A 21,156-nucleotide genomic window follows, 5' to 3' on the forward strand; every position below is an offset into this window, starting at 1 on the left:
GATTTCATCACAGGACTCCTTGTGCAGTTGCCTCACATGCTGATCATGAACGCAGGAACTATTCCACTCTGGATAAAATGTCTCAGTGCTTTCCAACCCCTTGGCCTTTTCCCTGAATTAGAACGTCAACAGCAACATGAACGTCAACAGTAGAGGCCACCCATACAAATTCCACTATTTGAAACTTTTAGGACAAATAATATGAATTAATAATGAGCTGAAGAGTGGTGATGGGCTGTCACAGAGTAGCCTCTATCAGAGAGGAATCCACATTAAAAAAAAGAGGCATTGTGAATGTGCAGTTTCTGATTTAGTTCAGAAAAAGAACTGTCAGAGGTTTGTGTGCTGGTAGCACAATGGTCTATAAATACTGGAAAGAAAAGTAGAAAGTTAAGAAGGTCAAAGTGAGTCAGAAGAAAACAGCAGTCAAAACGAGGAGATTGCAAAAGACACTCTACACAGGGGCCGTGTCGTGCTAGTTAGCCTGCTTTTGGGAATGAGCTCAAGGATGGAGAACGTTGATACAGAGGGGCCCAACATACAGGAGCTCAATGCCGAGATCATGGACTTCTTCCTCCACATCCAAGAAGTAACAGCTGTGCTGTTTCTGAGGCTCAGGCGGAGGTTCCTTCAGACTGCCTTTCTCTTGTGCATGATTGTGCTTCTTTTCTGGGTGGCCCTCTTTCTCTATGGCAGTTTCTACTACTCTTTCATACCAACTGCAAACTTCATTACTCCTGTGCACTTCTATTACAGGTGAGAGCTTATTTGTTCAGGTGAGTCTTAATTGAGCTGTAGTGTGGTAGACACAAGAGAAGACCTCAGTTCTGTAACTTGATATTATAGTTAGAAGTGCCAAATTAAAAGAAAATAACTGTTTATCTCCACTGATTTTGGTATTGGAGAGATATACATTCTACAGTAATGTATAAAGTATACAGTAATATAAAGCATTATAGTAAGTATTATTTTAAATGCCTATATGAATGAAGTATTGTAAGTTTACATGAAGTATATTTTAGTATTATAATGTAAAAGGTTGTACAACATCAAAAGAAACTAAAATTACACCATTAAACAAAAAGGGAAAAGAGCTGATAAATATGTTTTCATCTGAAGGACTCGTCATTCCTTAAAATTCATATTCATCAGTTCCATGGCTCAAGTTGATATGTAATATCTAAAAGAAATATAGTTTCTACATTGTAGCAGACACTGAAATAATAGTAGGAAGGGTGCGGCCCGCTGATGGTGTAGACGGGGGGGGGGGCGACTGCTGACCGCGTGGACAGGGGCCGGGGCAGGGGGGTTGCGGCATCACAGGGCTGTATTTATTTCTGCTACCTCCTTAACCAGTGTTTGATTGTCCAGCAGAACAGACTGTCCGCATGCCCAGCACTCGCTCTGCTCCCTTCCCATGGCAAACTTCTCACTCCTCGGGAACAGCAAGAAACAGGTTTCCTCATATTCTTATTCAACAATTTATTCAGCTTTTTTTGTTTGTTTGTTTGTTTGATTATAGCAGTATGCATACCGGACATTTTGCTATAGTTTATGTATTACTGTTTGTTCAAAATATAATATTTTTTCATATCTTTTCCCACCCACATCAGGTGATGACCTATGGCCAGCCCTACCAGATCACACTGGAGCTAGAAATGCCAGAGTCTCCAGCCAATGAGCAGCTAGGAATGTTCCTGGTGAAGATGTCCTGCTACTCCTATAATAGCCAGATTATCGATTCTTCTGCCCGCTCTGTAAATGTCACCAAATGGACACACACATGCACAAAAAATAAATGCAACCAAGCTTAACTATCCCAGTATCACACACTGTGCATCACTCATCCAGAACATCCTCTCTCAGTCACGGCCCTGTGTGTGTACTGCCTTTAGACTATGATTCACTATCGCTCCAGCCTGCTACAGTCTCTGGGGACCCTTACACTTTTTCCTTTGCTGTTGATGGGTGCTACTGAGCAGAAGCAGCGTGTCCTGGTGGAGCTCTATTCCTCATATATCAACAACTCAGTAAGTACAGCCTGTGCTCAGAACAGAAAGGTGGTTATGGCCATGCAACAGGCCATATATTATCGCCTTATTATAAGACCATGGAGTATGAATACTGTGTTGTAACATAGGTTTAGGCTATATTAAAGGAAAGGCAAAGGTTCTCTTAGCAGACTTGTATGTTAGGTTTATGTTATGGCCCCATCTCATTCTTATTACAAACATAACACATTCTCACTCTTGCAATACCTTTTGCATTACATGACTTGCTGCAGTGCTCTAAACAGGGTTGGCCAGTGTTGGAGGGCCATAACACTGCACAGTACGATGTTTTCACTGTAGATTGAGTTCAGTGAAAACACTAAAATGTTCAGTGCTGTGCACATCAATTTATGCAAAAAAAAAAATCTTTAAAAGTATCACTACAAAAAGCATTCCAATTCAGAAACTATTGATATTACAGCCGTATGCAATGTGCAGAACACAGGAAGATAAAATAATATTTACCTTTGACTGAAGGAGCAAGATACATGCACACATATACACAGTGCAGAAAGTACATAAAAATAGCAAATATATAATGTGTAGAAATTGAAATAATTGTACATGAAAATCACTTACTTTTTCCATTGTTCTCTATCTATCTATCTATCTATCTATCTATCTATCTATCTATCTATCTATCTATCTATCTATCTATCTATCTATCTATCTATCTATCTGTCTGTCTGTCTGTCTGTCTGTCTGTCTGTCTGTCTGCAGTATAAACCCACTATTGGAGCCATTATAGAAATCTACTCTCAACAGGTTCAAATCTACAAAGCCGATCTCTACATTCATGCTCGCTTCACAGGCATCGGGTGTGTGTGTGCTCAACAGAGAGAAAAACACAGAGCGTGACAAAAGGACAGTCAGATAGAGAGAGTTGTCTTTAAGTGAAAGCTAACTTATTCCTGACATCAACAGGTACATCCTCTATCACTTCCCCCTGACTTCAGCTGTTGTGGGTGTAATAAGTAACTTCATCTTCCTCTGCATGCTCATCCTCATCAGCTATCCGAACATCACCCTGGACTGCCACCCAAATCCACAAGTATACCCTTCTAATTTCTAGCCAAAATTACCCTAGTTTATGAATGTGTGTGTGTGTGTGTGTGTGTGTGTGTGTGTGTGTGTGTGTGTGTGTGTGTGTGTGTGTATGTGTCTGTGTGTCTGTGTGGTTGAATGCTATGTGATTTTGTTTCTTTCTGTTGATTTCAGGTTGTAAATTGGAATAAAATAAGGCTGAAGAGTGCAAGAGCCAAACATCAGTATGAGAGAACCACACAAACTGAGGACCACAGTGCAGGTTAATACTGCACGTCACTAGTTAAAAGCTTTTTTTTTTTTGCCAGAAGTTACAGGTGGCATTTGTGTGGTAAGTACAGAAGTACAAAAAAAAAACAACAATATGCACTTATTTCTTCAGCCACAAAGACATATCTGCAGGATGCCTCTGTAATAGGATCCGGTGACATCATGAATTCCAGTTCAGGCCACATGGAAGAATCCATTCTTCACACACAGATGGAGGAAGACATGAACATGGAACATGAATCATCCCATAGGCTTTGCTGAGGGTCTGTCTGTATCTGGGGCTGATGACAGGGATATTTATTTGAAGTATAGATTTCTGTCTAAGGTATCTTCAGATTAATTTCTGCCTTCCTCATACCAAGAAAAGACCTGCTATCAGAGTGGAACTTTCTTAAGCTCATAGGACAAATGGGGAGGTTTAGAAATTGGGGTAAAGTTTATGAAAAGTAAATGCAACAGTGAGGAAATATTCTCAGTTTCATAGCTTGAATCTATGCTTTTTATGCTAAAATGAATGCATTTGGTTATTAGCTAAGATATATGTGTATTTGTTAACTAATTCCCCAGAAATCCAAATTAAGAAATTCAATAATGTTTTACTAATTGTGGTTTGTTTGCATAAAGCAAAGCCTTAATTTAAGACTTAATTTATTTACATTGTCATTATTTTCACACTTAGTTACTCAGATATGTGACAGTTTGCATTTTGAATAACCAATAAAGTAGCTTACTTTGTCTACATTAGAGGTACACTCGGTGCTTTTATAATATGGAGGAGTTGGAAGTATGATTGGCAACTCAAATTAATAATAAAAATCCATTAATAATAATTAAAAAAAAATCCAGGTCCTTGTCACAGCTCTTCATCAAATTTCATCCATTCGTTTGTTTTTGATCACTGTAGGCATATTTCGTCCGATTCAGCAGCATTATCCTGAAACTCCTGATGTCAATGAAATTTGTGAGATCAGGAAGGTTATTACGAGGCGTCATCGACTGCTATATAGTCTATGTGCTGATGGTGTCCACCCCTTGATTTGCCTACTCATATCGCGAAGTTTCCGCTTGGACATCCACTAAGTAGACTGACGTCAAATCCGATGTTTGCATCTGAAATCAGTTGTAACGTTTTGGAAAGTGGTACGCAAAGGAAAACAGCTGCTTACTAAGCGACCATTTTCCATAGCGACAATCTGCCTAATAAGCGACCGTATAGTTCTCATACTAATGCGTATACGGGGGTGCATAGAATCAGACAACTAAGACGTGCTTATGACTTTAATATGTTTTTAGGTTTCCGTGAATTGTATTTATTGGCCCATCGGAATACGCTTTGTAAAAGTTACGCCAGAAAACAGCTTCATACGTTGATGTAAAGTACTTTCATACGAAGTAGGTTTTTAGTTCACAGGAAACGGTTTTTACATTTTGCATTCTGATTTAGCTCTTTTCTGAACTCTGATGTTTGTCCTTGGACTGTAAAATGCAGTGTAATGCATGAATTAGACTAACACACCGCTGCCGGAGTCTCTCTCTCGCTCTCTCTCTCTCTCTCTCTCTCTCTCTCTCGCTCTCTCTCTCTCTCTCTCGCTTTCAGAAAAGGAAAGCCAAATTGTATTATTTGTTAATTCTCAGACTGTTGTTATCTCGGGGCAACACAAGGCAACAAGTTTTGCATGTCTAAACTATAAATGTAACGGTAAGTGTACTGACAGATACTGACACGGAGTCGTGGAAACTTTATGACGTCATGATATGCAAATGCAGAGCTACCAACCTATCGCAAGTCTTTGCAGCGAGCTTAAGCGCTTACTTTGTTGGAATTCTGTGTGCCTTTTGGAGCCAGCGTGTCATCCTAAGACCATTAGCACCGAAATGTGATGTGGCTATATAACAGTGAGTTATCAATGCACGGGAATACTTTCAATTATTTGGAATTTATATTCCAAACCGTAGCTAAATCCAGAAATGTTTGAGTTTTTTAGTGAATCATTAGTTTTTTTAGTTATGCAATTTTTGAGTGTGTTTTATAATGTAACAATGATACATTTTTTCATGTATGTTTCACAAGGCTCTCATCCAAGGTCACAGTTTATTGGATTCTTGGAATTGTGGATTTTTCTGAGCACTGAGTTTGATGGCCTAGCTTCATGAAAGGACTGGCATTTTTTCAGTGAGAAATATGAGCATGTCAGTGTATAAACATGATGAAGGCAAAGCAGGAAGATCCAGTCAGGTGGAGAATGAAGAGAGTGTGAGAAACCTGTTAAGAGGAGAGGGAAACCAACAAGATGAATTTGCTCTCGAGTCTGCTGACCCTGCACATATGGGGAATCCTTACATGAGGAAAGCACTGCTAAGTGGTCGAAGGTCGAAACCCAAACTGGTGTCTGCTCAGGCTGTGCTCTTTTCCAGACTAGAACCAGAGTTCATTCAGGAGGAACCAGCTGGTACTGTAGCACATGCACTGGAAACTCCTCAGGACACAGAACTGAAGGTGAAACGAGACAGTATACCACGCGCCGCTGAAACCAACATCGCTAGTGATGGAAAACCCACGGACAACGAGGGAGTGACACAAAACATGAAAGAGAGAAACACTACCAGATCATTAATTGAGACTGGTGAAGTGTCTAGAAAGAGCTTGTGGTTAGCCGGACACAGGGAGCGATGGAGGGGGAAAAGGCGTGAGAAGCTGGGAGGGAGTGTGGAGAACATCGCAGAGGACGTCATGACCACTGAGAAAGAAATGAGCCGAGTCATCCGAATGAGACATCCGCGAAAACATTATGAATCTACCAAGAAGCAAGATGAAGAATATGAAAGGGAGGGAGGAGAAAGACAGGCAGAACAAGGGAGAGTGGAAGGAGAAGCCGACACCCGAAGAGTGGCCACACACCGTATATTCTCAAGGGTCCTTGCTCACTCCTTCGTCTCATCTTCCTCCTCTTCATCTTCATCCTTTAACTGCTCCTCTGCAGAGAGTGATGACGTCTTCAGTGAGGGAGAGGAGACAGTCAGGAAGAATGACATGAGGAGGGTGAGTGGAGGTCAAAGAAGTGGCAGATTGCCTAGACAGCAAAATTCATCACACTCGGCTTACGTAGATAAAGAGATCATGGTCTACCAATTCCATTCACGTGTCTTAAACAAGATACTTTTACACAGCATAGCTTTTCTAAGGTGCAGAGCATGGCTTTTCTATGGTGTTCATTTACAAAAAACAGTATATGGTTTTCTGTTATACTTACATTTTAGGGAAAAAATATATTTTCAGTAAGGTTCTCTCTTTGTCTCATTGCTCTACTGTCAATTTGCATACTTTTGAAAGAGACCCTTGACATCAACCATTTGAATAAGCTATTTGCATAACCCAGTAGATGGAGATAATGTATTAGTAGTCTGTTATTTAATAATATCCCAATATATCTCAAACATGCTCAAGGTTTCAGTTGATGGATGGGTGAATATAGTTAAACATTATAGTAATAATTATATTGAGAATTTTATAACCTTCAGACTTTCACAGTTTTGGAAATTCCATATGCTTTTAATTTGACTGTGGAATTTGCTTTGTCTGGTGAAACATAGTTTAAAATTGAATTTTAATGATTCCACTCAACCATTCGTGATTTTATCTCTGTGCAGGCCAATTATTCTAAATGTGAATTAAAGTTTAAATGTGAATTAAAGATGAATTAGTGGAGAAAATAAACCTCATAAAATACAGCAGACCCTTTTTTTCAGTGTCGATCCTGGAGAATGTTCCTCACCATGATGCAGTGGTCAAAGCGAAGGCAGAGTTCCTGGGTTCAGCTGGCTGGACACAAAGGTATGTGACCTGTGCCTACTCAGTGACATCATCACAGCATTCCCCACATTATCCTGACCTCTATCTAGTTACTATTGATAGTCCTGTTACCTTCTGTTCAGTACATCTAGTTTTACACATTACTGATATCCAGTCTGCACCAGGTAAATCCTGAAAACACATGCCTTTCCCAATCAGTGTATCTACAGCTTTATGAACCTGTTATAGGACCTTGTGGAGTGCAGCACAGCTATTAAAGTGCCCTCTATTGCCCATGTGTTACAAGGTAATATCCAACAGGGTGAAGGTGGGAAGGTGCTTAAGAAGTTCAATGTGGTGGAGGACACCTGTCTGCAGGCACTCATGTCTGATCCCCTTCACCTGTTTGTGCCTCGTTACTATGGGAACATTAGCAGAAATGGAGAGCGTTACATACGACTCGAGGATCTGCTTAGTGGCCTCAGGAAGCCTGCCATCATGGACTGCAAAATGGGCATCCGGTACGCAAGAGCTTTGTCCAGCTTAATTGGTGTTTTTGAGAAAGCTACAAGGTTTATTTTGAATGGTCTAACAGTTGGTTCAGACCAAATGGCACAGATAAGTGGCTTCACTGGATTAATCCTATCTTATGTCTACATCATTGTCAAGTGTAGGTCTATGGGCTGTGTGTGAACCTTATGTAGTATAGTCGTGGCCAAACATTTTGAGACTGACACAAATTTTGGTTTTCACAAAGTTTACTGCCTCCGTTTTTTTTTTTTAGATCCTTTTGTCAAATGTTTATTTGGTATAGTGAAGTACAATTATAAGCACGTCATAAGTTTTTTTTTTTCTTTTTATTGACAAATACGTCCAGTTTAAGCAAAGACTTGTTGACCCTTCTTTTTTAAATACTTCTGAAATTTGTCTTGGCATGCTGGATATCAGCTCCTGGGCTCTTGACTGATGGCAACCCATTCTTTCCTAATCAGTGCTTGGAGTTGATCATAGTTTCTGTTTTTGTTTGTCCAACCTCTCTTTGAGGATTGACAACAGGCTCTCAATTGGATTGAGATCTGAGGAGTTTCCTGGCCATGGACACAAAATTTAAATGTTTTGTTCACCGCGCCACTTGGTTATCACTTTTGCCTTGTGACATGGTGCTCCATCATGCTGGAAAAAGCATTGTTCATCACTAAATTGCTCCTTGATCGTTGGGAGAAGTTGCTCTTGGAGGATGTTTTGGTACCATTCCTTATTCATTGGCAGTGTTCTTAGGCAAAAGTCTGAGCAAACGCACTCCCTTGGATGAGAAGCAACCCCACACATGAATTGTCTTAGTATGCGTCACTGTTGGCATTACACAGGACTCATGGTAGCACTCACCTTTTCTTCTCCGGACAATCATTTTTACAGATGTCCCAAACAGTCTGAAGAATGTCAGTCTGTCCTTGATGTTTTCTTGGAAAGAAGTGACTTCTTTGCTGCCCTTCTTGACACCAAGCCATCCTCCAAAAGCCTTCATCTCACTGTGCATGCAGATGCACTCACACCTGCCTTCTGCCATTCCTCTGCACTGGTGTTGACCTGATCCCATAGCTGGTCCTGAGATGCTTGCTTGACTTTCTTGGGCCTTCACTGCAGTTGAACCTCTCTCCTTGAAGTTCTTGATGATTCAATAAATTGTAAATAGTTAATTTAGGTAATATCTTACAAGCAGCAATGTCCTTGCCTGTGAAGCCCTTTTGATGCAATGCGATGATGACTGCACATGTTTCCTTGGTTAATCATTGTTAACATGCTCAACTTCAAGCACCCCCACCCTTTTAAAGCAACCAGGCTGTTTTTCTAATACGTATGACAAGATGATATCAGCTGCTTTGTCCTCATTAACACTTTCTGCTGAGCTAACGAGAAGATCACTAAAATTATTTTAGCAGGCCATTTTCAGGCAGTGGCTGGAATGCAGTACTTTTTTTTATTAAGTTATTTTCATGGTAAGGAATGATTTTGCAATTAATTGCAATTCATCTGATCACACTTCACAATCTATAGTTAATGCAAACTGCCACCATAAAAACTGAAGCAGCAAACTTTGTGAAAACCAAAATTTGTGCTAGTCTGAAAACATTAAGCCACGACTGTACAATGCTGCATCCATTGTATGCTGTTTGATAGCAGGACAAAGGGAAACAAGGATTTCCATAAGAAGTGAAGCCAAACATTCAGTTCTGTTCACACAAAGTTAGTCAAGTAATGAAAGAGTCAGAACACTGAATTTACATTTGATCGTGTAGAAGTGGCCTCACGTTTCACACAGCAGTATTATGCAGATATGCTGCATTGCTTAGGAGAAATCGTTACTCTTATTTGTGGGAAGGAACGCATGTTTTAAATCCAAGGCATCAAACTACACAGGCCAAACCATAGCTGGGCTATACTGCTGCCAGCCAAGATCTGGCAACTATATTGAATTCAACAGCAAGATTATACTGTATGCAAGTTTTATTAAAGAATTCAAAACAAGCGATCTCTGAAGTCATTTATGAAGGCTTATTATGCACAGTATGTTTCGGCAATCTCTCACATCACATGTGATCAGGGTTTTGGTAGTTGTTATCTAATATTGACTTTAGAACATGCAAAAGAGCTCAGGAGTGATTCCTTTTCAGCATAATGCCGGAATTAACAGTAGTAAAAAAGGGCCTCTATTAAATATTTATCTTGTGTGACTGGTTCATATGCACACACTTTTAAATAATCATTGCTTTAATTTTCTACCTTTGATCCAGAACTTACCAGGAGGAGGAAATCATTAAAGCCAAGACCAAGGGTAGTCTGCGGTCCGATATGTATCAGAAGATGGAGAACGTGGACCCCACAGCTCCTACAGCAGAGGAACAGGCACAGAGAGGCGTGACAAAGCTGCGCTACATGCAGTGGAGAGACAGTACAAGTAGTACCTCAACACTAGGGCTCCGCATAGAGGGGATAATGGTATGCCACTAGCAGGAAGTGCCAAAGCCAGACTGCTGAGCCACTCTGCATTGCTGGGAGATCCATTTTAGTCTGCGCATATGAAATATGCTCCCTCAAGCTCCGTTCTGGACTGTTGTGTGTATGTGCTCTCTTTCAGATGGAGAATGGGACTGTATTACGAGAGTTCAATAAAACACGAACCAAAGCACAAGTTACTGAAACTCTGTTGTTTTTTACCAAGAGGCAGGTACACATTCTAGTAAGTTGGTGATGTCAAATATTCCATTCATAATACTCGAATGAATGCTTCAAAGTTTAAAGTTGAATTTTTTAAAATAACTATAATGCTCCTATAAAATAATGCTAAAATAATTTGTAATGAGCTATTTAGAATGTCCTTCAAAATCTTTTCTTCATTACCCCTTGTATGTTAGAAGGCCTATGTGTCCAGATTAGAGGCACTAAGAGAGACATTAAAGGAATCATCATTTTTCAACACCCATGAGGTAACGGGTGTGTCTGTTAACTTTTTTTTAAGTGTCTTTTGTTATCTTGGCATCCAGTAACTGCATGCTTCCGTCCAACCCCTAGATAATAGGAAGCTCTCTCCTTTTCCTTCATGATCAAACATGCAAGGCCAACATATGGATGATTGACTTTGGGAAGACCATACCAGCACCTGAAAATGTTTATCTGAAGCATGATGTGCCATGGGTTGAGGGGAACCGGGAAGATGGCTACCTCACTGGACTGACATCACTCATCTCACTGCTGCATGCAGCCATTAGGGAAGCAGCAGCTCAGAGCCTAGAGAACCATCACCCAGACCACAGAGAGACTGATACTCTTATGAAACCTTTGCCTGGGGAAAATGAGTCAACACCACACTTGGTAAAGAAAACCAAAGAAATCAACCATCTTAGCTGATGGATTGCCATTTTGGAGCTATTTATGTATCCACATGGCATGGACTATTTAGAACCATGTAGAATCATGATTAATTGTTTGGGTGACCAACTTAATTATTCTTCTACTGCTGTTGCTTTGACATCTTAAAAATGGTTGATTCTTAGTTGATATTTGTTTATTTTAATAAGATGCAACATTATTTAACTTTGAGGTGAAATCCTAGTATTAAACCAGTGTCACGAGACAAGATGCGCTCGAATGCTTGCAACGTTTCTCAATTGAAAACGTACCTTATGCCTGTTGCAAACTAACGTTGTTTCCTAACGGTACTTATTTCCCCTAGATGGCGCCACTTAGTCATTAAATTCGTAGTGTCATAAAATTTCTAAAACTATTCTAATTTGCAGTTGGGTTTAAAGTTGTTGTTTTTTTTAATCACAAACAGTTTTTATCAGTCCGTTATTTCTCGGACCTGGTCACTAACGTGAGCGTTGGAACCCACTTTTGAGCACAAATTTCCAGCGGTATTTTGTTGTGCTCAAGGCGGGAATGTAAACGCATACTAAGTTGCTCAACTTATTTAGCCATTAGACCTATGCGGATGCATCTATCGCGATAGTAACACTAATCTTAAATATTGATGTTAAAATAAGATGTCTCCGATTCGAAGATGGTACCATAATTTATCTGTGGTCACACGTGTCCGTCCAGATTTTCCAGAACAAGGTAATCTTTCAGTGGTCCGGGATTCTGATACTTGGTGTATCAGAATGTTTGTGGTAAATTCTATTAATAAAGTTACAATAAATGGCGTGCTAGCTATCTTAGATGTAGCATTCTGATATAAAACACGTTCCCGCAACTTGGCCATGCCCTACACAAGGGCGGCCACAGTGCGTAGGATCACCTATGTTAGCTGTTGTTAGTAGTTTGCTGTGGACTCTATTTCTTATGAAGTTACTTAATGTTTATAGTTATTTCTTGCTTTCTTTCTATATGGTAATAAATGGCAAAAACGTAAATATGACGCACGTGTCGACACCCCTAGCTAACTAGTTACTATAGCAAAGTTAACTTGCTAGATAGTTAAGCACGATAGTCGCAAGCATTTTTTGGTTAAATTTTGAAATCAGATATAATGTATTTGCATAACATTTGAAATTATTGAGACATTAAAGAGCAATTTTGTGTAAATGATAGTCAAATTCTTTCGATTTCCATAAATTACTCTCGGTTGTATTGTTGGTAGACTGCTAACTAATTGAGCGGGGTAAAATGCTGGTATGTCAGGAAACCCCGGAAGTAAACTACAGTGGAGTGATGGTTATTGTAGTTCTTTAGGAACATTGTGTTTGGGTAGTGCGCAGTCGTTGTATCCGTATACTACTGGCATATAATTAAAAGTAATTTGTGAAAGGTAGGTTTAAATGTTCATGTTTAATTGAAATAATTTGCAGTTCAGCTTTGGTAAAGGGAAACTGCTGTTAGTTTCTTAAACCGACGGTGATTAGGTTGAGAGATGGCGGACGATAGCCGCTACTACAATGGTAAGTGTGAATAATAGTATCAACTCTGTTGATACTGAAAACATTTTCTACTCTTTCTTTAGACTTTGACGGGTTTCCTGTTGTAAGAGAGGTCTGGAACAATGAGAGCGTTGCCAGAGGTAAACAGAATGAGATGAACGGCATTTGTTTTCCGATATGTTCGTTCGTTCGTTCCTCCTCTTTCTGTTGCATAGTAAGGCAAATTTAGTAGTATCTCAAATTTGTAGTAGACGTTATGTTATAAGGTGCCGTGCGGGTATTTCATAAACAGTGTACATTAATACACTGAAAGGTGTGCGTTTTGTAGCTTTAATAAATAACACAGACGCAGTCGGCGAATGTGAATCGTTGTTTACGTTTGAGAGGGGCTGACGAATTGAGCATACTCTCCCACTTATATATATATATATATATATATATATAGCTTCCGTTTACTTTTCTTACAGTAATTTACCACCAGATGCATTAAGCATCTTGAATAGATTTGCGTACACTTATGGAACTTTTAGGTTGTTCTGTATAGTGTAAAACTATTCAACTGCTTCACTTATTACTATGCATTCTTTTTGTTATATATTAATTATAGTGCAATTTACAGTGTACTTTTACATTGCTCTGCATACATGCCAGTCTTCTTTTTGCTAGAAGACCTTTTCACTACAACATAAGATTGTCTTTACCTCTGTTACCATAGAGACCAATCAACACTCACAAACAAGCTGTCATCCAGTCAAAATATTTGTGTATTTCAATTCAAAATCTAGGACACTCAGCATCAGTCAAGGGCATAATCAGGAGTTTGTATTGTTTTCATCCGGCATGTTTTTATGTGGCCCAGAGCATGATGACCGCGTGGGCAGCCCTCATTTCTGTCATCGTAAGGGCCGTGGGCCCTTCAGAGGACGCGTGCACAATGAGCCAGTACGTCAGAGGCACAGAGGCTTTCCTGCGGGAGGCTTTGGTCCTGGTCCCCCAAGCCGGTTTGAGGATGACTGTGATGTGGACATGACTGGTGGCCAAGATGGGCCATCCCATCGGAGATTGTGAGTGCAAATATGCAAGTTTGGGTTTGTGCAAGCATGAAAAAGACAGCAAATGTGATTGATTTGTGCTGCTTTCTTGTAGCAACCCCTATGGACGGCCCACCCGAAGAGGAGAAGGCCGATTTGATCTAGACAGAAGAGGAGGGGGCTTTTGGGGCTGCAGGTCTACAGGAGGCAGTGGAGTATTTGGGGATGCAGGAAGACTTGGAGGTGGAGTGAGTTCAGACAAATCCAAAACATGGTACAAAATAACGGTAAGAAAATAGAATGGAGCCACTTTTTGAAGTGAAATGGCTTTTCACCCTTCTGCTATCAAAGTTGGTGGACATGACCCATGCTTGTCCTTTGACAGATACCCTATGGCAGGAAATATGACAAGAAATGGCTGCTGACTGCATTACAAAATCTTTGCCCCATACCTATTATTCCAATGCATGTGAGTAAACACTGTCTGACTAATGCTTAGGAGTCAGGACAATATTGAAAAACATTATTTAATGGCTTAAACTATTAACTATTTTCAAAAAACATGTAAATGAATAATAGTTTAGTAATCACATAACTGCCATTCAGTCTGCCTTGTGTATGTTAAATAGAATATGATGAGGATGGCAGGAGATATTGCCAGCTTTGGCACCGTCATTCATGTGAGTGCTCTTGTGTCTGTGTATTCCTTTGTATGTGTGTAGTATGCCACAGAGGGCCAGAAAGTGCAGTTCTACTTGGAGGATGCCACAGCCGCCAGCGCCCTGTGCAAAATCACACGTAGGATCACAGACCGTGAAGGATATAAGGCACGCCGCTTCATTTTTCAGTACCTTCTCTCTTTTAAAATTGGTTTACTGAGCTGTGATTGTGCATGCAATCATATTTTTGTAAGTTAAATTACTTTCCTTTGCTATCAGATGAATGCTTTCCAGCAAAACCCTGCCATTTATTGAATTGATATTGAATGAATCTGGTAAATGTGACCTAAGCGAACAGAGGCTGTGCTAGTAGGCCCCAGTTAGCTTTCTTTCATGGTTAGCCACTGTAACATTATTGCAAAGTAGCTGTAGCAAAGTATTTTGTGAAGAGTTTGTTTTTGTTTATCTGTTTAGGTGGTTGTGTGGATGAATGCCTGTTCCCCTCCTTCCTTTCTCCAGAGTGACCTGAAAGACCAGGATTTAGTACACTTAAAGGTGATGGAGAGCACACGTTTTATGTTTTTGATCTGAGAGAAAGTGATTCCAATGGCTTGCATTCACTGTGTTGATGATGCAACTCTTTTCTTTCCCTTAGCAATGCATGTCCAAACGTTTTGATCGTTCTGAGCAATTTCTCGATTTGAACAGCATTCGCACTGATCCAGGTAAGACCTCTGTACGGCCTATGGGTTTGTATGAAATCTATGGACACGTGGTGTCAAGTGTTGAATTCAAGTTGCGTGAATTGGCTAGATACCGATAGGCAAAATAGACTAGAAACTAATGTACAGACCAGTGAGCAGCCTTTGTGAAATGATGAATTTGAGATTGTGATGATTTTCTGATGCATTGTCTTTCTCAGAGTTGGTGTCTCAGAACATTGAGGTTATTTTGAGCAGGAAAAGCTGCATGCAGGCTGTGGTAAAGATCATTGAGGAGAATATTCCAGAGGTAAGAATGCACTTCAAAAGTTATCTTCCAAGAAACAACTGAGAACTCAGTTTAAGTTCAGCACTTACAGTGAATATTTATTATATTTTCGTTTTTTATACACTTGTAGACCATTTTGTAAGGCAACTGAAATTTGTGACAATTAAGGCCAGGTTCACAGATCCAGATTAAGCCTAGGTTAAAAGAATTTCTAGTGGTAAGTCAGCATTAGTAGTGCAGTTTAGTCCAAGACTACACTTAAGCCATGTCTGGGAAACTGGTGTTTAAAGTACTCATCACCATCATAAGTTAGCTGTCTAACCACTGAACTGCTGCATGTGAAACGTAATGCAAGACTAACATATACAGAACACCAGAGTTTAATTAGCCATGGAAGGCATTACTACCACCACAAATTCAACACACACTTTTCTCCTCTCTCGCTTTTTGTCAGCTGGTGAGTCTGAATCTAAGCAATAACAGACTATACAAGTTGGACGACCTTGCTGATTTGGTGAACAAAGCCCCCAATCTAAAGACGCTCAACCTGTCCCATAATGAGGTGACATTTAAACTCTGTCCTCCCACCAATTTAAAATCCACATCCATAATCATTACTAGATATACTTTTAAAGTAAATCAGATTTATCTTTGTGAAATGTCTTTGTTGTCTAAGTTAACGTAGCTAACGTGAGTATCTGCTAATGCTGGTTCCCAATCCTGTTGCGCTCGCGCTCACGCTGCAGCTGAAGTCAGAGCGGGAGCTGGACAAGGTGAAGGGCTTCAAGCTGGCAGAGCTGTGGCTGGATCGCAACCCTCTGTGTGATCACTTCAAGGACAAGCCCACGTACATTAGGTCAGTGTGTATACCCAGTGCAGCTCCCTCAAAGCCATGTGGGGGGAGAAGATCAAGGAGGGAGATACCGCCAAGATGTCCTGGTCTCAGACTATTATGCCCATGTGGTTGAGCTTGTATTTTAAGATTCTTACTTCCTAGTGTCAGAGTTGTTCTTATAGTACACACCTGTGCTTGATTCTGAGTCGACTTATACCAGTGTCTTAAGAGTATGTGTTAAATGGCTGATTAATGTATAAAAAAAAAAGTACCCACTGGAATTCCATTTACAGTACAGTTGTCTTGAAATTATGAGGATGATTTAAGAAGAAACTGCAGTCTGACCAGTTTTCATGAATGGATGAAGTATAGATACCTGAAATATTTAGTTGCTGAACAAGGTTTTTAAAGAAGTTAGTTGTAGGCATTATACATTTGAGGATTAAAGTTTCAGCTGGGCAGGTTGTCCTTTACTAAGCATTGAAATGATGAAGCAGTCCATTGTAACTATTGTTTGTGTGAATGTGTGCAGATTTGCTGAAATGCTTTCTCTTTTAACAACACACAAACGACTTGGAAAATAATGTTTCTATAAATCATAAGCCACAGTTTTCTAAAGCACTCCATGTCTTGTTTCTGGGATGTTCTCTGTTTTGCTTTTACGCTATTCCTTCTGGAGGCATGTGTCTCCCTGTGTCAGCCTCCTGAGAAACCATCAAACGTGAAATTGTTCTGCTCCACTAAAGATAACTGTCGTGCATGGTAATAACTGAAGTTGTATCCCAGACATGTTTCAAGAAGTTGAACAAGTCTAAATCAGAAGAAACTCTCTAGACATCACTACCAGCAGTGATATTGGAGATCATTTCAAAACTCAGAGAAAATGTAGATGTGTTTTGACGTTGATTTCGCTGGAATTCAGTCTTGTTTTCATGCTGCCCATTGTAGTTCAGTGTTGCTTCTTTATTCAAACCTTTTCCCTCCCCTCATGGTGTCCCGTCAACCAGAGCACTGCTTATTGGCCAGTAAAGAAGGTTGGTTAGCCAGTGACGGGTAAGATCTCAACTTCTACACCTGGGATGACTTAAGTCAGGCACAGTCGTAATAACTGGCCATGAAATTGACAGAAAGTGCACGAAAATGGAGGAAATCCATTGAAGGAAGTAAAATTTAAACCCTTTTGGTTTGTAGCAATGGGGAAAATGGTCTGTGAAACAGAAATTGGTGAAAAGCATTGTGAAAGCATTCACAAGCGTTTCCTGAGATGACTTGGGAAGAGGTGAAAGCAACACACTCCCTCAGAAACTTTTGAGGGAGGATGCTACACAATTCTAGGGAGAAAAACACCATTATCCTTTGCTGGAATTCATTTTGGTGTGCCTTTCTGCTGTCTGAGGAGTGTTTGTTTAACCGTTTTTGAAACAAAGCTAGACCTAGATCGAAAAGAAATGCTTGGCAAATCATAGTTGCCTTATGTGGTTGTTATTTCCTTTGGCATATCATTTTACAAAAGGGCATAATGTTTTAAAGGTTAGCTTGTAAGTAAATTGGTACTAGTTAAAGGAAATGGCATCTGTAGTGAAGCTACTGAGGTTAACTTCACTGTTTAGTTTTTTCACTTTAGGCTTCTCTTGTCCAATCCGTTTGGATTAAAGTGGTGCCTTTTTCTCTACAATTTCCTCTGCCTGTTGCTGAATTGTTGTCATTTGTGCTCATGGGCTCCATCTGATGGTCTAAATATAACCTAATGCTCAAGGTTTTGTATATAACATTGGTGTCTTCTTCCCATGAGAGGACCAAGTGAGGTTCTTGCTAAACATCTGAATATCTGCTTTATGTCCTGGTTTTTAAGTCACTTTGCCTACAACCAATGTCTTTGTTTTTTCTTTTCTACAGCTCAGTAAAGTTATTTCTCTGTATTTTGTACTTCCTCATGTTCTGTAGTTTCGGGCTTTGTCTCTATCTGTGTATGTAAAGACCCAGTGACGTATGTCTATGATGTTGATGCCTCCACAAAGCAGTGTACTACAGCTGATACTTGGACAAATCTTGTGTGTCTGTGTAATTCTGATGTTTGGATGTTGCACGTTTGTATGTATGTACAGATTTTCCTGTATGTCTCAAAATCTGGGTTTTAAATTGACTTTCTCTACATATATGGGTGTAGGCAGGTGGCAACAACTGCTAACTTTGGGCTTAAATTAACTGGCCTGGCAGAAGGCATGTGTTTAAAAAGGAAATGCATTTAAATAATTACTCTGAGAGGTAAAGTTGCAATAAGAAATGAGGACAGGACAGTACCTCCTGTTACAGTTCTGGTCTTTTAGATTGAGAGATTTTTAAATACAGTAATGCTACTGATCCTTTCTGACCCTAATGACTGAGAAGAGATCTCTATTATTGTAGAACGAATGCCGTAAATGTAGTTCTGATGGGGTGTGTTAAAAAAAATGTGCGTGCATGAGTGTATATACGTTGCTAAAAGGTCAGAAGTAACACTCTTTTCCATTGTTGTGTCCTCTTCACATTAACAGCGCTATTCGGGAACGATTCCCCAGGCTCCTCCGACTGGTGAGATATGCCTCTCCAGCAATCTCTTATTGGCTTAGTTGTACAGTCGTATCTTGGATATGGGTTAGTTGAACATCATGCCACTTTTTTTTTTTTTTTTGTCATCCTTCCCCTCCGTTCATCTGTAGGATGGCCATAATCTTCCGGCAACGATAGGTTTTGATGTTGAAACTCGCACTGCAATTCCTATGTGCAAGGTATCGGGTTCAGTCATGAAAGTTATTTATGATGAATATGAACAAGTGCACGTATTAATACTGCTGTTTTTCCTTGCTCATTCAGGGCAGCTATTTTGGTTCCGAGGAAATCAAGGAATTCATTGTGCGCTTCCTGCAGCAGTAAGGGACTTTCATGGTTATCAATTGTTGCCTGTTGTGCTTACTATGTACAATAAGCTTCTCTTCACCATATCTTTGTCAGATACTACAGTGTTTATGACTCGGGAGACAGACAGCCTCTACTGGACGCCTATCACGATGGGGCCTGCTTTTCTCTCAGTCTGCCTGTCACCATGCACATCCCTTCCAGGTACATGATTGTCTCTGGATCCCTGGATTTCCCATATCCTTCTGTCTCTCTCACTGTCTTTTCATCTACTGCAGGTCTAGTTTGGGAGACTATAATAAAGACAATCGCAACATTAAGAAAGTCAAAGACCCTGGTAAGTTTCAAAATGTATTAATAAATATGTATGTAGGTATGCCTCTGACTATTTAATGTATAGAGGGATCACTTGCATTGCGTACCTGCATTAGCCTGCGCTAGAAACTAGTTAAATTTAAATGCAGCTATATAAAATGTGTGCACCGTCTTGTGTAGATGTGCATCTTTTGAAAGATTTCCCTAAAGGGAAAGTAACAATACACCTCAAGATTTGCTGACAGATATATCTTTGCCACAGGCACAAGGTTCCGCTTGTTGAAGCACACACGACTAAATGTAGTCGCCTTTCTCAATGAGCTCCCCAAGACCCAGCATGACACAGCCTCTTTCACTGTAGATGTAAACACATACACGGTGAGTTTCAGTGAAGATGTAAACACACACACATACACTGAGTTCCTGCCATTTTTATTTAAAATGCAGCTTGTGTCTTAAGGACTTCTCATTGATCTTTTTCTCTTAATTCCTATAATACAGCAAACATTACTGGCATTTACAGTAAGTGGGGTATTTAAGGAAGGTAGGTGTTGCAAACCTTCACATTTGACAAATTCACACTAGGGTGTTCATGTGGCTTTCTGCCTATATCAATGTTATTTGTGTGTGTGTCCTGTTGTCTCAGTTGATGGCAAGTCCAGAGACTCTGTTCATGCATTCTTTCGGGTCTTCATTGCAGTTCCAGCCATGAATTCTGGGTATGAAAGCAAGAACTGTTCTGTTGTCTTCTCAAAAAAAATTGAAATGTGTAATTGGTGTATTAGTTAGCTTTTAGGTGTCTTTACATTTTGTGTAAATACCCAGGTCTATATCTATATCAGAGCTCTCATGCCTTTTGGCTAGAATTTATAAAGAAATTAAGCTTTTTATATTGGGTGTGTGTGACTTGTAGGTTGTGTTTAGTCAATGATGAGCTATTTGTGAGGAATGCTGCCCCTGAGGAGATCCGCCGTGCGTTTGCTGCACCAGGCCCCACACCCTCCAGCAGCCCTGTCCCCACACTTTCTGCGTCCCAGCAGGAGATGCTCTCAGCGTTCTCCCAGAAATCTCAGATGAATCTCGAATGGTCCCAGAAGTGAGTGGAGTTCTGGGCAGAATTGGCCTTCAGTATGTCATTTGTTTTAATATTTGTGTTTCTGATTGTGTATGTGTGTGTCTGTGCGTGTGTGTGTCTGTGTGTGCGCGCGTGCGTGTGTGTGTGTGAGATCCAGGTGTCTACAGCATAGTGAATGGAACTTCAACCGAGCTGTTCAAACCTTCACAGAACTTAAGGTAAAACCAAACAGACATACCAGCAGAACCAAACAGTATTACATTTTATGCTTATAATAGTATGCTTAGTTTGATAGGCTGTCTCTGTGTGTAATGCTTTCATCGCCAATCTTTTCTAGGATCAGGGCTCCATACCAGAAGTCGCTTTCATAAAGTGAAGATGGATCAATGTAGTTTTGTTTGCAAATATGAAAACAAGGAACTTTGTTTTTATATACATTTTTAGAGTTTTTTTTCTGCACTTTGTATTTTCAGCTATTCTGAGAACCTCAAAAATCACTTGTTATTCTGTTACAGTTGCATTTAAGTTATTTTTATTTATGTATAACCATTCATGTTTTCATTTCTACTGCGTAGTATATGGTTTCTGTGTTTTCTCAGAAATAAAATCTATTGTTGCCATAATATATCTTTTTTTCTTTTTAATGTGGCTAAATAGGTTGGGGATCATATTGACATGATGAAAGTCAAGGTACAATTCAGTAGTAACGGACTCAAACTATCGGTGCTGAAATTAAAGGAAGAGTTAATATAGAATCAGATTAAGAACTACTTGAACGTTTTGGTCC

The 21,156-nt window shown here is 39.9% G+C and overlaps 3 protein-coding genes across 8 annotated transcripts; all 3 read left to right on the forward strand.

The window, feature by feature from the left end:
- The first annotated feature begins 266 nt into the window (after nucleotides 1-266).
- On the forward strand, nucleotides 267-4,166 carry bscl2l (BSCL2 lipid droplet biogenesis associated, seipin, like). Of its 4 annotated transcripts, none has more exons than XR_014117575.1 (8): nucleotides 267-756; nucleotides 1,372-1,456; nucleotides 1,614-1,757; nucleotides 1,896-2,030; nucleotides 2,772-2,869; nucleotides 2,976-3,102; nucleotides 3,270-3,426; nucleotides 3,514-4,166. XR_014117575.1 is itself a non-coding variant. In XM_081699009.1 (8 exons), the coding sequence occupies exons 1-8, from the start codon at nucleotides 497-499 to the stop codon at nucleotides 3,624-3,626; spliced, it is 1,029 nt and encodes a 342-aa protein (XP_081555135.1). In that variant the 5' UTR covers nucleotides 267-496; the 3' UTR covers nucleotides 3,627-4,163. The 4 variants fall into 4 exon arrangements, 3 of the variants coding, with proteins under 3 accessions (XP_081555135.1, XP_081555134.1, XP_026873386.3); XM_081699009.1 differs by having other exon boundaries at nucleotides 1,614-1,700; nucleotides 3,270-3,357; nucleotides 3,478-4,163; XM_081699008.1 differs by having other exon boundaries at nucleotides 3,270-3,357; nucleotides 3,478-4,161.
- Nucleotides 4,167-4,531: 365 nt separating this feature from the next.
- Nucleotides 4,532-12,144, forward strand: si:ch73-22a13.3 (inositol-trisphosphate 3-kinase B). 2 transcript variants are annotated; one of them, XM_081698766.1, is made up of 8 exons: nucleotides 4,532-4,757; nucleotides 5,437-6,405; nucleotides 7,113-7,197; nucleotides 7,463-7,676; nucleotides 9,948-10,152; nucleotides 10,292-10,393; nucleotides 10,569-10,640; nucleotides 10,726-12,144. In XM_081698766.1, exons 2-8 carry the CDS (start codon nucleotides 5,548-5,550, stop codon nucleotides 11,059-11,061), a joined length of 1,872 nt encoding a protein of 623 aa, XP_081554892.1. In that variant the 5' UTR covers nucleotides 4,532-4,757; nucleotides 5,437-5,547; the 3' UTR covers nucleotides 11,062-12,144. The 2 variants fall into 2 exon arrangements, with proteins under 2 accessions (XP_081554892.1, XP_026872442.3); XM_027016641.3 differs by lacking the exon at nucleotides 4,532-4,757 and adding an exon at nucleotides 5,196-5,261.
- Nucleotides 12,145-12,339: 195 nt separating this feature from the next.
- Nucleotides 12,340-20,992, forward strand: nxf1a (nuclear RNA export factor 1a). Of its 2 annotated transcripts, XM_081698765.1 has the most exons (22): nucleotides 12,340-12,460; nucleotides 12,653-12,709; nucleotides 13,429-13,633; nucleotides 13,716-13,887; nucleotides 13,986-14,069; nucleotides 14,323-14,427; nucleotides 14,734-14,814; nucleotides 14,915-14,984; nucleotides 15,182-15,270; nucleotides 15,704-15,811; nucleotides 15,996-16,105; nucleotides 18,619-18,655; nucleotides 18,784-18,852; nucleotides 18,938-18,993; nucleotides 19,076-19,183; nucleotides 19,258-19,316; nucleotides 19,557-19,672; nucleotides 19,796-19,838; nucleotides 19,941-20,013; nucleotides 20,208-20,390; nucleotides 20,527-20,587; nucleotides 20,707-20,992. In XM_081698765.1, exons 3-22 carry the CDS (start codon nucleotides 13,596-13,598, stop codon nucleotides 20,743-20,745), a joined length of 1,701 nt encoding a protein of 566 aa, XP_081554891.1. In that variant the 5' UTR covers nucleotides 12,340-12,460; nucleotides 12,653-12,709; nucleotides 13,429-13,595; the 3' UTR covers nucleotides 20,746-20,992. The 2 variants fall into 2 exon arrangements, with proteins under 2 accessions (XP_081554891.1, XP_026873342.3); XM_027017541.3 differs by lacking the exon at nucleotides 12,653-12,709 and having other exon boundaries at nucleotides 12,375-12,590.
- Nucleotides 20,993-21,156: the final 164 nt, after the last annotated feature.

The sequence above is a fragment of the Electrophorus electricus genome, chromosome 16 (genome assembly GCF_041902795.1).
Source record: "Electrophorus electricus isolate QZ-2024a chromosome 16, ASM4190279v1, whole genome shotgun sequence".
NCBI lineage: Eukaryota > Metazoa > Chordata > Actinopteri > Gymnotiformes > Gymnotidae > Electrophorus > Electrophorus electricus.